The following is a 12,635-nucleotide window of genomic DNA, read 5'->3' on the forward strand; positions in this document are numbered from 1 at the left end:
GGGGTTGGAGACCAGAATCTTATGCATGCTAGGCCTGTACACAGCAGATGAGCCCCCCTCTGAGCCTCTCCTTTTTTTTTTTTTTCTTCAATGTTCTAGTTATGATGCCTTTCATCACATGGAGGGTATGTTTAGGAGACAGCCCACTGACATTGTCCTGGCCATATCATGCCACCGGGCTGTCATTAGAGGCTTATCTAATATTCTTCCAGGAGGCCAGGCTTGGCTCTTTTCTAACAGTTTGTAATCTCAGCACCTTGGCCAGGGTCTGGCAACCAAGGGACTCTCAACAACATGTTAGTTGAAAGGTGCTGTTGAGCAGCTGCCAGCTTAATCCTCCTAAAATGCTGTTCGGGTTAGAAGCTGACTGCGTCTCCATCCATGGCTGGGCAAGGGCCAGCCAGCCTCCTCAGACCTCATTCAAGGACTTTCTCAATGTGGTCCTCACTGCACTGTGACCATCCACTAAACTGTTTCCTGTCAAGGTCTGCCCCTTCCTTCACCACAGCTGTTCCCTCCATGAAGAAACCCTTCTACACTCGATACCAAAGCGACCCTATTCTCAGGTTCATCTCAGCAGTGCTCTCCCCAAGTTCGAGCCCTTCTCCCTGGGTGTGTGATTGGGATAATTAAGTTCCCCAAAGGGCCATGGATTAAAGACTGGTTCCAGTTTGGAGCTCCTGGGAACTTTAGGCAGGTCAGTCTGTCCTTGGGGCTTGGTCTGTGATTGCAGGAGCCCATTCTTCCTTTCTTGTCCTTCCCAGGCATTAGGAATACAGTTTTCTACCACAAACCCTGCAACATAGCCCCAAAGCAACCGGCCCAATCAATCAAGGACCTCCACAAGTGTGAGCCACAGCAAACCTTCTCCCACCTGTCTGGTTTTGGAGACAGAGCCTCACTGTGTCACCATGTCTCAATAAGCCTTGGCTTGCCTGGAATCTATGACATAGACCAGGCTGGCCTTAAACTCACAGAGATCTGCCGGCCTCTGACTCCCACGTACTTGGGATTAGAAGCGCACGCACCAGCACACCAGCTGAACCTTTGTTCTCTTTAAGGTGTTTGTGTCAGATATTTTGTTACACTGGTAGAAAGTGGTTAACATACCCATGACTTTCTCTTGTTCTCTGTTATGTTACTAAGCTGTTGGAATACTTTAAAAGAAGCCATGGAGCTATGGGTACAGGTTAGTCGTTGAGGACTTGCCTAACATACATAAAATCCAGGGTTTGGCCTCAGTAACATACAGATACACACCACACCACACATAAACATACATACACAATTTACATGTACATACCATACATAGACACACACCACACACATACATATATATACATACCACACACATATCTACACATACATATATATACACACATACACATGCACACAGACACACACATATATATACACATACATACACCATACATATGCGCACTCATGCACACACACACACACAAAGATATAAAGGTCAACCAGACTAGGCTCATTCATGGTCTCAAGACTCATGTGCAGTATGCCCCCAGGACCTCTGGCATGAATGAAAGTGGCCATTTTTTTCTCTGTCTTTATCAGAATGTTCCAGTGCTCTGGTTGCCTAATGTTGGAATAGGACTAAAGCTACTAAAGCTACCAAATTGTCAGATCTCTTTTGTTTTGTTTTTGTTTTTGTTTTTTTTTTTTTTTTTTTTTTGAGAGAATTTCTTTGTGTAGCCCTGGCTGACCTAGACCTCACTCTGTAGACCAGGCTGGCCTTGAACTCACAGAGATCTGCCTGCCTCTGTCTCCAGAGGACTGAGATTAAAGGCTTGGGCCCCCACCACCAGGCCAGATCATGATCTGTTGAAGGTTTCTAGAGGCTACAGGTCCCAAGTGCTGGGGGCACATTGTATGTAGCAGCAGATTCCCCGGGGTAAAGAGATGGATCAGGCTGTGTGGTGAGGCTGGGCATTCCTGAGGGTAAGGGACAAGAGGGTAGACTCCAGAATGAGAGACTGGGTGTTACAGATGGTCTTGATGTTCACCAAGTCTAAATGGTCATTTTCCTTCCAGCACAGGACACCTGAAGGGCTGATTCCTAGGGAGAGCTCAGGGTTCTTTCCTAGGAGGTTTGGGGGACACGACAAAGTAGAGCACCTGTTGCTAGGGCAGATGATGGTATTCTGAGGTCCTTCCCCCCTTTGTTCTAACTGCTGATGTTCACACCACCTCTGAACCTCTTAAGGTTTTATGTATTCAGTTGATGTATATGAGTACACTGTAGCTGTCTTCAGACACACCAGAAAAGGGCATCAGATCCCATTACAGATGGTTGTCACCACCATGTGGTTGCTGGGGATTGAACTCAGGACCTCTGGAAGAGCAAGATTTATTTATTTATTATCGTATGTGTGTGGATGTTTTACCCGAATATTTGTCTGTATATCATGTGTGGGCAGAGCCCATGGAGGACAGAAGAGGGTGTGAAATCATCTAAGACTGGAGCTACAGTTTTTGAGCCACTGTGTACGTACTAGGGCTCAAAACTTAGTCATTTGGAAGAGCAGCCAGCGCTGCTGAGCCATCTCTCTCCAGTCCCTTTTTATTTATATATGAATGAGATGAAGTCTTACACCCAGGCTCTGTATGTAAATCTATAATCCAGCTCCTTCAGTGATAGGAAGAGTCACAAGTTCAAGGTCAACTTTAGCCACTTAATGCGACTTAGTCTCAAAATAAAAGTGAAAAGAGAAAGGGAAGAAGGAAGAGAGAAACTATTGGGGTTGTATTGCCCTGGTCTCTAATACACAACATCATAAGGGCACAAATAACCCTGTCTCAGCCTGGAAAGTAGCTAGATCTAAAGGCTCCTGCCACTGCATCAGACTAGGAGGAGTCAAGTGTTAGCCCCATCACTGTTCTTCCATGTCTCCCATGTCCTTAGGATGGAATCCAAACTCCATTCTCCAGAAACTCATTCTCCCCCATCCTGGACTCTACTGATTTCCAACCATGCCAAATGCCTTGCAGTTCCCTTCCATTCTGTATGCTGTCCCCTCTGCCCGGATTGCTGTGTCGCCCCTCCCTTCTTCCTTTCAGCCTGTATGACCCCTGAGCTTCTGCAACCCAAGACTACTTGTTGAATGTGGCAGTATGCCCCACCCCACCCCGCCTGCACATACACACCAAGTTAAACCACTTGTGGAGGACAGGATTTATCTCTTACTCAGAGGTCTCCCCTAGTGCTTAATAAGAGCTCAATACATGTTCAGCAATCCTGCCGAGCCTGCAAAGACACATTCCTTATGAGGGGGTGACTGAGTTGGATCTGTTGCTAAGAGCTGTCCCTGAGCTGGAGATGAGAAAGCATGTGAGGAATAGCTGGGGGTTGGGGGGAAGGGGTCAGCGGGGACATCTCTGCAGAGTGGCCTTCTCTTCCATGCACTTGTCTCTTTCCAGCCCCCTCCCCGCCCCCGCAACCAGGCTTTTGGAGCCACCTCTGCTGCAAGGGTCTGAGTGTAACAGCCAGCACAGCTCATGTTAAGTCAACAGTAGCAAGAGTTGTAGAAGCAGGGACCCTGGCCCTCAGGGCCCCCAGCAGCTGCTTCTCCTTGTAGGCTTCTGTTCAGAAAGAATTCAGCCTCTCTTCTGTCCCCTGAAGGCAGTTTTCAAAAATCACACCCCCATGCAGACAGTTTTATTTACAAGGAAATCTTGGCAGGATCTTGACTTGTTAGTAGAGTAGAGATGGGGGAGGGGTGGCCAGAAACAAAAATAGTTGAAATGATCACACTTTCTGAAACCGAGACGAAAATTGGTGTCTGTTGCAAACTCACCTAATTAGGATGGAACTGATTTCTTTCTGTGTTTAAGGAGAGTAGTCAGTGCTGGGCGAGATGGTCACAGGTCGGATCCTGGGGTTGCAGTTACGTTTGCCTTATGAAAATGAAGGCGTTAATTGCAACTTCTGATAATAAAAAACGGTCCTTCTGACAGGACGTCAAGAGGGGTAACTGTGATGCGAAAAGGCTAAAGAGCTTTGGTTCTGTATGTAGGCTGCGCGCGGGGGGGGGGGGGGGGGGCCTGAACCACGAATGAGCCCCTGAGCCTCCCCTTGGAGAGCATCTACCCCAGCCCCGGCCCTGGCACCAATTAGTTATGTGGCAGGATCGCTTTTCGCACAGGTAAACTGCCCTCCACTTTTCTCCTGTAAAGACCCTTTATTGCTTTGCTAACTTCATTCCTGCTTTTTAGTTTTAGTTTTTTGTTTTTGTCCCCCGCCCCCCGGCCCGCCCCCGCCCCCTGTCTAGCAGGGCACTTTCCTGAACATAATCCAGAAACCTGAGCAGGGCATACAGCTCTAGATAGAGAGGTAGGGCAAAGGTTAGGATTTGGGGTCCCAGACCACCTGACTTTTCTCTCATCTCTAGGCTTTCCCAGACTTCCCAGAATCCAAGACCACAGCGAATAGACATTTAAGGGTGGCTGGTGGAATCCAGTTTTCACATCTCACTCTCAATTCAGTTCTGGTTAACCCTTCATGAGAACCTCGCTTCTGCTTCCGTCACACAATCTGCCGCCTCCAAGTGAGGGTTACCCGGTGCCGAGTTGAGCAAGCTGAGGGCAACGCAGTTCCCATCCCCGGCCGGAGCAGCAGCAGTAGCAGCCTGCCTCGCCGCAGCCAACTCTCCCTCCTTCCCTCCCTCCCTCCCTCCCTTCCTCCCTCCCCGCGGGCGGCTTGGGGGCGGGGCCCCCACGAGCAGCCCCGCCCCCGCCGCGCGCCACCCCGGAGGAGTCCGTGGGAAGGAGGAGGCTCGCGCGCAGAGCGGGGGCTGCGCGGAGAGGGATAGGAGTGCGGGGAGCGGTAGGGCCCGGCTGGCCCAAGGGCGCCCTCGCCTCGGGCCCGCGACAGAGGCCAAGAAGTTTGGCGGCTAGGGGCCCAGCGCCCCGGGGTCGCGGGGGCCGCAGTGAGGGCGGCTGGGAGAGCAGAGCCATGGGGGTGAGCACGGAGGCGACGAGGCGCGCAGCTAGCTCCTGGAGCGGCACGGTCGCGGCGGCGCAAAGTTAGCCGGGCGCCCCGGGACGAGCGCCGTAGCCTGGGCCATGGGCGAGCACCCCAGCCCCGGCCCCGCAGTGGCCGCCTGCGCCGAGGCGGAGCGCATCGAGGAGCTGGAGCCCGAGGCCGAAGAGCGACTGCCCGCTGCGCCAGAAGACGTGAGTGCCCCCTCCTGTGCCCCTCAAACTTTCTGGGGGGCGCCACGCGGGGAGACGCCACAGCCTCAGCTCCCTACCCCGGAGACAACTTGGATGTTTCAAGGTTATGTCACCGGAGCGTCCTGGATGAGTCGGGGCCCCCCCAAGCGTAGGAGAGATGGGTTTCCCCCAAATGCAAGCGCGCGCACCCCACCCCGCTCGGGTTCCCGCGGCTTCACTGCTGGACACAGCCCCCGGCCACTGCGCCGGGGACCTGTCGGCTGCCGAGCCCTCTCCCCGCAGCTGGTGCAGTGCCCGGGACACGGCGTTTTCCTGCAGAGGCGGCCGCGTCACTGTAGTGACTCCCCCTCCCCTCCCCTCAGCGACCTGCGGACTCTGCAAGCCCGGGGAAGGAACCGGCGCCGCAGATCCCGAGTCTCTGAACAGCGCAGACCGCAGACCGGTCTGGAGACCCCTTCTGGGCCGCCAGCTTAGCTCCCGCCCGGCGTCAGCCTTGTCGCGACACTGATTGAAATTCAAACTGATCTCAGACCCTGAACCCAGCCTGAGCTAGAGCTAGCTGGGACGAAATGCTCCCAGCAGGGGGCTCAGGAGTCCCTGACCACGTCGGTGCCAGGAACTGTCCCCCTGGGGCAGGCTAGGGAGGAGCTAACTCCAGAGGGCTTTCCTGACATCTGCCGCTTAGATCTCTTGTCCGCTGTCCTGGGAGGCGAGGTAGGATCTGGGAAGCCCCTGGCCCTTGAGTTAATAAGACTACTCCCTCCCTGCATCCTACCTCGGACCTACCCCTCCTTCAGGGTGAAATTAAGTCAGAAACCCCAACTTACGAAACCATCTCTCGGGTTTGCGTGACTTTCCCCTGGACCTAACTCCTGAGAGAGTCTATGTATTCAGTACTTACACTCAGTCTTGAAAGCATATTGGGGAACACACACACACACACACACACAATCAAGCAGGCAAAATTAGTGCTCAAGCAGAGGTAAATCTGAGTAGAGCCCTCCAGCAGACAGGGTCTGAAGGCACAGCACGTGTACTCCGAGAGAAAATATGGACGTGACCTTTTGGTAGCAGAAGTTATCAGAAACCGGGAGACACGGTTGGTAATCGGCCTTGTTCTCATTCCTGCATCTGACTGTCCCACCCCCCAAAGCACCCCCATTTCCACTCCGTACTGTGCGTTTTCTGCCTTTGTTCACACCGGGAATTTTCAGGTTTCTTCTGATGGACCCCTGAGCCTGGTTCTGACTGTTGAGCAACAGCTGGTAGGTGATGTCAGAAACCTCAGGGGTCTGCAGAAACCTTGGTGCTAAGTGTCTTTCTTTCTCTTCTTCCTCTCCCGCATGGCCTCCCTCTCTACCAGCACTGGAAAGTCCTGTTTGAGAAGGTATGTGAGCAGTTAAATACCTTTCTTCCTCCCAGCCCTGCCTGAAACCGGTCTCAGTCTCCCTGCCTGACTGCGTGGGCTTCCCTAGCTCGGTGCTCCGGAGATGGTGACGCTGTGGAGGCGTGGCTTAATACATCTAGGGCGGAGCCACACTGTGCTCTGGGTAATCGGAGACACCAAGTAGGCTCCCTAGAGGGAAATCTTCCCTCCCTCCAAATTCTCCTTGCACCATGGCTGGCTTACACCACCCAGAGATTGGACAACTTATATTAAAGTTTTCGATATGCAAGCGGATATCAGTAAGAGGCTGGGGAGGTGGGGGAAGGGGAATAAAAGAACCATTCAGCTCATTTTTATAAAAACCGCTGTGCCCCAGTAACATAAAATCTTTGTCATCCTTGGGGAGGAGGATCTACTCACAAAATGGGCTCTTTCGAAGGCTGATCTTGTGTCTCATTCTGCAGTGGGGATGGGCCAGTGCTGGGCAGTAAGGTGTGGTTATGTGCCTGGAGTAAAGGGGTGAGGAGTGAAGTTAGAAATGCTAAGGGTTGGGTTTGAATCTGGAGGTGCGTGTTTGACCTTCAGCAGGGAATAGTTCTTTTCTGCTCGGTCCTTGGGTTCTGTTGGACTTCCTCTCCGTGCCTGTGCATAGTACAGGAGGAGAGATGGGAAGGTATTCCAGTGTTGGTGGGTTCCGAACACTTCAGTCACAAGCAAGAGTAGCTGTGCTCTGACGTTGTGCAACTTTTTTTTAAGACAGGCATGCTGTCACACACCTGTGATGCCTGAATTTTGGGACAGCCAGAGGAGCTCAAGGCCATCCTTGGCTTATCCTAGCCTTTGAGGCTAGCCTGGGATAGTGGCAGGGAGGGTGAAAAGGCATCTTGATCAAGACCTTTGTTTTAGGTGGGAACGTTTTCAAAAGCCTTTACTTGTTTTTTAATGGGTATGGGTCTTTTGATTGTCTGTGCACCATGTTGGTGCAGTGCCTGCAGGGCCAGAAAAAGCATCAGATCCCCTGGTGGAGTTACTGATGGTTGTGAGCTGCCACAGGGATGCTGGATCCTCTAGAAGAGCAGCCTTTTTTTTAATCAGTAAACCATCTCTTCAGCCCCTTCCCATTCTTTAAAGCAAGGACCCAGGTGATGCTTAGCTATCGCAATGGTGGGAGAGGTGATGTGGCATAAAGGGAACAACTCAGGACTTGCTGAGACGAATACAGACAAGCAGCTCCTGTTGTCCAATTGTACACTGTCAGTATATAGAGAGAAGAGATTTATTTTGGCTTGTGGTTTTGGATATTCTTTTGAGGGGTCCTGGAACTTGCTTTATAGACCAGACTGGCCTCAAACTCAGATCCACCTACCTCTGCTTCCTGAATGCTGTGATTCAAGACACTCACCACTGCCCAGATGTTTTTAGATATTCTAACCTATAATAGGTTGTCCCTCCCCTCCAGCAAGGAAGCGAACCAAAGCAGAAGTATGATGTAGCTAGCAGGGTGAAAGCCACTAGCCTCATGACCATGGGGTAAAAAGAGGGAAGAGACTGAAACCCCATGGACCCCTTCCAGACATCTACAGTCACCTAAAGGCTTATTAGACCCCAAACTCACAGTTCTCCCACTTCCCAGCAGCTCCAAGCTAGGGATCAAACCTTTAACACATGTCACTTTGAAGGAGATAATGAGGTTGGAAAGGAGATGTGGTTATAGGAAAATAGAAAGATATTAATAGACCCAAGTTGCTGAGGGGAACCACATCCCCAAATGAGATTCTAAACTTGAGGGGAGAGGAAAAGGTGGAATTGGGGGTTGGCAAAACACACACACACACACACACACACACACACACACACACACAAAACAGCTTTAGTTATACACAAGTTTAATGTGGGAACCCAGCCAAATGCAATTGTCCCATAGGACTAAACATGTGGGCTTATGGGGAAAAGAGCCTGGGTGAAGATCTTAGGGAATGTCATCCTTGAAGCCTGGCTCCCATCCTGAGGGCCACCTACTCTCCCTCTGGTGCCTAGGAATATCCCAGCTGCTGGGCTGACAGCCCGAGGCAGGAGGGACCCATGGTCTGTTACTCCCGGCACCAGGCTTCCAGCCCTTCGCACCTCCTGCCAGATTTAGAAAAAGAACCTAGAACAGTGTGTGCCATGCTTTCCTTCCTCTGTGTCTTTCACATTTGACTAATTTCCTTTGCCAGTTTCTATGTGTGTGATTACATCTTTAAAAACAAACCATTTGGGTGAGTGGAAGAGAACTTCCAGTGGGAAGCACATAGAGCTGGGGAGCAGCTCCAGGCAGAGGGTGCGAGGCACACGGTGTCGCCACCAGCCCGGAAAATCCAACTGGAGGCAAGTCCAGGGCATCCTGTAAAGCGCCCCCTGCTTCTGGAGAGGCCCACACGGAGATCATCCCAGGCTGGGAATGTAGCTCAGTGGGAGAGCGCTTGCCTGGCGTGTGCACAAGGCCCTAGACTAAAATCTCAGCATTGAAGAAATAAAAATAAATAAATAAAAGGGCAGCCCATCAATCATTCTGACAGACAAAATGAGTTCTAGGAAAGCAGCCATTAGGTCTTACTCTGGGCCATTTTTCTCATACAGTAAGCTCAGTCTGATTGGTTTCTTTACTTCTTAAGGTTTATTTTATTTTGTTGTGCCTGCATGTCTGTGCACCACATGTGTGCAGTGTCTGAAGACTCCAGATAAGGGCACTGGATCCCCTGGAACTGGGATTATATACAATTGTGAGTTGCCATGTAGGTGCTGGGAATTGGACCCAGGTCTATAAGAGCAGCCAGTGTGAGCTTGGTGACCATGGCAAAGAAAGACGGCAGATAAGTTTGCCAGGAAGACAGCCCTGTTAGGCTAAACTAGGTCTTGAGTTAGTGAGGCATGACACCTGTCACAGCCCATGTGACCCATGAATTCATCTTCCAGAGGTTGTTGGTGGAAATGCTAGGCTCAGAGCCTGGACAGTGGCAACCCTAACTAGCTAGACTTGATCATCCTCTTTAGGTCAATTAAACAGACACACTAACAATAAAAAAAAGGGCATTTATTCAATGTGGCCACTGTGAGAAGACAATGAGAAGATCTAGTAACCCTCAAGGGTCCATCTTCAGTGCAGACATGACATTTGGGTTTCAGAATTAATAGCAGCAGGAACTACACACAGCTAAGCCATCATGGTTGAGATGTGGCCCACCTTCTGCACCATCTCACCGTAGTCTGGCTGTCCTGTTGCCATGAAGAGACAACAGGGCCACAGCAACTCTTATGAAGGAAAGCACTTGACTGGGGCGGGCTTACAGTTTCAGCGGGTCTGCCCCATGAGTTGTCATGGGCAGTACGCAGGCAGGTATGTAGCTGGGAGTTCTAGGTGCGGACTCACAGGCAGGAGGAAGGGAGACACGTGGCCTGGCTTGAGCATTTGAAACCCCAAAGCCCATCCCCAGTTACACACTTCCTCCAGCAAGGCCACATCTCCCAATAGTGACACTTTCTGGTGACCAAGCATTCAAATCTACGAGCCTATGGGACCATTTTCATTCAAACCATATGTTCCTTATCTCGCTGATAACCAGACTGCAGCCTTTAACTTCTCTCAGTGAGACTCCTGAGGGAAATTCCGACTTATTGGGAACTGACCTAGTTAGAGTTACTACTGCTGAAACACCATGACCCAACATAACTTGGGGAAGAAAGAGTTTATTTGGCTTCTGCTTTCATATCACTGTTTATCATTGTAGGAAGTCATGATATGACTCAAGCAGGGCAGGAACCTGGAGGCAGGAGCTGATGCAGAGGCCATGGAGGGGTACAGGCTTGCTCTCTCTGGCTTACTCAGCCTGCTTTCTTCTAGAACCCAGGACCACATGCCCATAGGTGGCTCCACCCGAAACGGGCTTGGCCCTTCCCCATCAATCATGAATTAAGAAAGTTACCCATATGCTTGCCCACAGCCCAGTCTCATGGTGGCGTTTTCTCAGTTGAGGCTCCCTCCTAGCCAGCACAGGACCATTGTTTCAGTACATATCCAAAGGGGGGGAGGGGTAGAGTTCTTTTTAGAATAACTTCATACCTGCTAGGATAGTTAAGAGGCACTGGAGCCACTGGAGCCACTGTGGCAGGACATGCATTCTTTTCCCTTCCTGGGTTTGGGGGACACCAGTGGTCCTCTGTCTCCAGGGAGTTGCAGGTAGAGTTGGCCCAGTTCTTCGTGCCCTGTGGTTCGTTAATATGTAGGGAAGCCTTGCCCAGGATAAAGCCAACTGGCCTCCAAGGGTGGGAAGTCACCATGTTAACCTTGGTGGTGGTTGGTGGCTACCCTTCAAGTAAATGGCCAAGGTGCCCTCTGGGATTGGTGGTGAGATCAGGTGACCCTGGTCTTTTGGAAGCTTCTCTGTCCCCACTGTTCTGCCTTTGGTGTATTAACAGTGAATCAACAGGACTAGTTTTTCCACTCTTCCCTCACACAGAAATCACCACATGGAGGAAACTGGCAGTTAGCATGTGTTTCACATGTTCCACATGTGTTCCATGTGTCCTGTGTGTTCATTTCCTACTTGGACCTCCCTATTGGGAATTGTCTTTCTATTTTAGGGGCAGATCTTCATGGGTTTTCTAAGTTATTGGGCCAATGAGTTGGCTCAGCCGGCAAAGGCACTTGTGCTCAAGACTAAGATGTAATGTAGTTAGCCTGGACCTAGGGGTATGGCTCAGAGGCCAAGTGGGACATAGTCTGTGTAAAGCCTTGGGGTCAATCCCTACTGTTGCAAACAAACAGTATAGCAGTAATAGTAATAACTATAATAACTAGTTGTTATGATGCAAATTTGTGGCAAAAATCTGGTTTATTGCCAAATCTTTTGATCATTTTCTTCATGACTCCTTCTGTAGTTCTGATGTGAGGCCGTTTCTACCTCTCTCCGGCATCTTAATCCACTCTTCCATTTTCTACTGGAGCTACAGACAGATACTTATAAGACGCCGTGTGGGTGCTGAGATTTGAACTTGGGCCCTCTAGAAGAGAAGGGAGCACTTTCAACTGTTGAGTCATCTCTCCAGCCCCCAAAGTCACCTTATTTTTAAAAGCTGAATTTAAAACTTTGGATTTATATATTTATTTATCTGTGGGTTGGACGCACATACCAAGCTATACTTGTAGAGGTCAGAAGACATCTTGTAGGGATTGCTTTTCAATTCTGTGGGTCCTACAGATTGAACTTGGTTGTCAGGCGTGGCAGCAAGTACCTCTACCAACTGAATGAACTACTTCCTAGGTCCCCCAGAACTACTCTGAGCCCAAAGGAAATTTCTGCTTTCTCCTCTGGGTGTCTTGTGAACCTGTGGGGTCTTCTCTTGCCCTGATACAAACCCTGATCTCTTTGTAGTTCCCCTGCAAGCTGGCTGGCAGTGTGGGGGTGGTCATGGTGTATCATGAAAGGAAGCTCTAAAGAGATGGAACTGCTGAGTGGATTATGGGTGAGCACAGAGAAAAATGACTTCCCGGGAGACAGCCACATTGGCCATGGCCCCGGAACACATGATTAACCAACAGAGCAGGGCTCCCAGAGAACAACAAAGCCATGGTTTAACTGGAGCCCATCCCTGGGCTCTGCGTCTCAGCCTCTTCTCAAGTCTCAGGACCACATGCCTACCCTGCTCCTACTCCAGTGACCTGGTAGATCAGGAGTCTGTTAACTCTTTGATCCCTGGCTGTTCATAAAATGCACTCTGATAGAAGTTGAGCAATCGGACCAAGAGCACATAGCTCATGTGACTGACATTTTAATAGACCCTTAGAAGTTTGAATGAATAACAGCTCATACTAGAGCTCTGGGGGCTAGGAAGATGGCTCAGTTGTTATAAATAGCCCTGTGTGCATTATCAGGGGTTAAGGTATCCCCTGACTGTGGGGCTCCATGACCATGGCCCACTCTCATCCCCACCATTGTGCCCCATCAGTAACCTCCCCAAGCCACAGAGTCTCCATGGAAGCCATAGCTGACCCAGCATAGTTGGGAGGATGGGT

General features: G+C 50.5%; 1 protein-coding gene across 4 annotated transcripts in view; it reads left to right on the forward strand.

The window, feature by feature from the left end:
* Positions 1-4,850: 4,850 nt before the first annotated feature.
* The window catches only part of RHBDL3 (rhomboid like 3), a gene marked incomplete at its 3' end in the record, with an annotated part of 45,922 nt that continues 38,137 nt past the window's right edge, over positions 4,851-12,635 (forward strand). For 2 of the 4 annotated variants that reach the window (XM_080923862.1, XM_080923861.1), the window contains exons 1-2: positions 4,851-5,196; positions 6,560-6,583. In XM_080923862.1, the coding sequence (XP_080779988.1) occupies positions 5,086-5,196; positions 6,560-6,583 (135 nt within the window). In that variant the 5' untranslated portion in view covers positions 4,851-5,085. The remainder of the gene's footprint in view (positions 5,197-6,559; positions 6,584-12,635) is intronic. The other 2 variants (XM_080923863.1, XM_080923864.1) reach the window with 1 other exon arrangement.

The sequence above is a fragment of the Micromys minutus genome (genome assembly GCF_963924665.1).
Source record: "Micromys minutus genome assembly, chromosome: 10".
Taxonomy (NCBI): domain Eukaryota; kingdom Metazoa; phylum Chordata; class Mammalia; order Rodentia; family Muridae; genus Micromys; species Micromys minutus.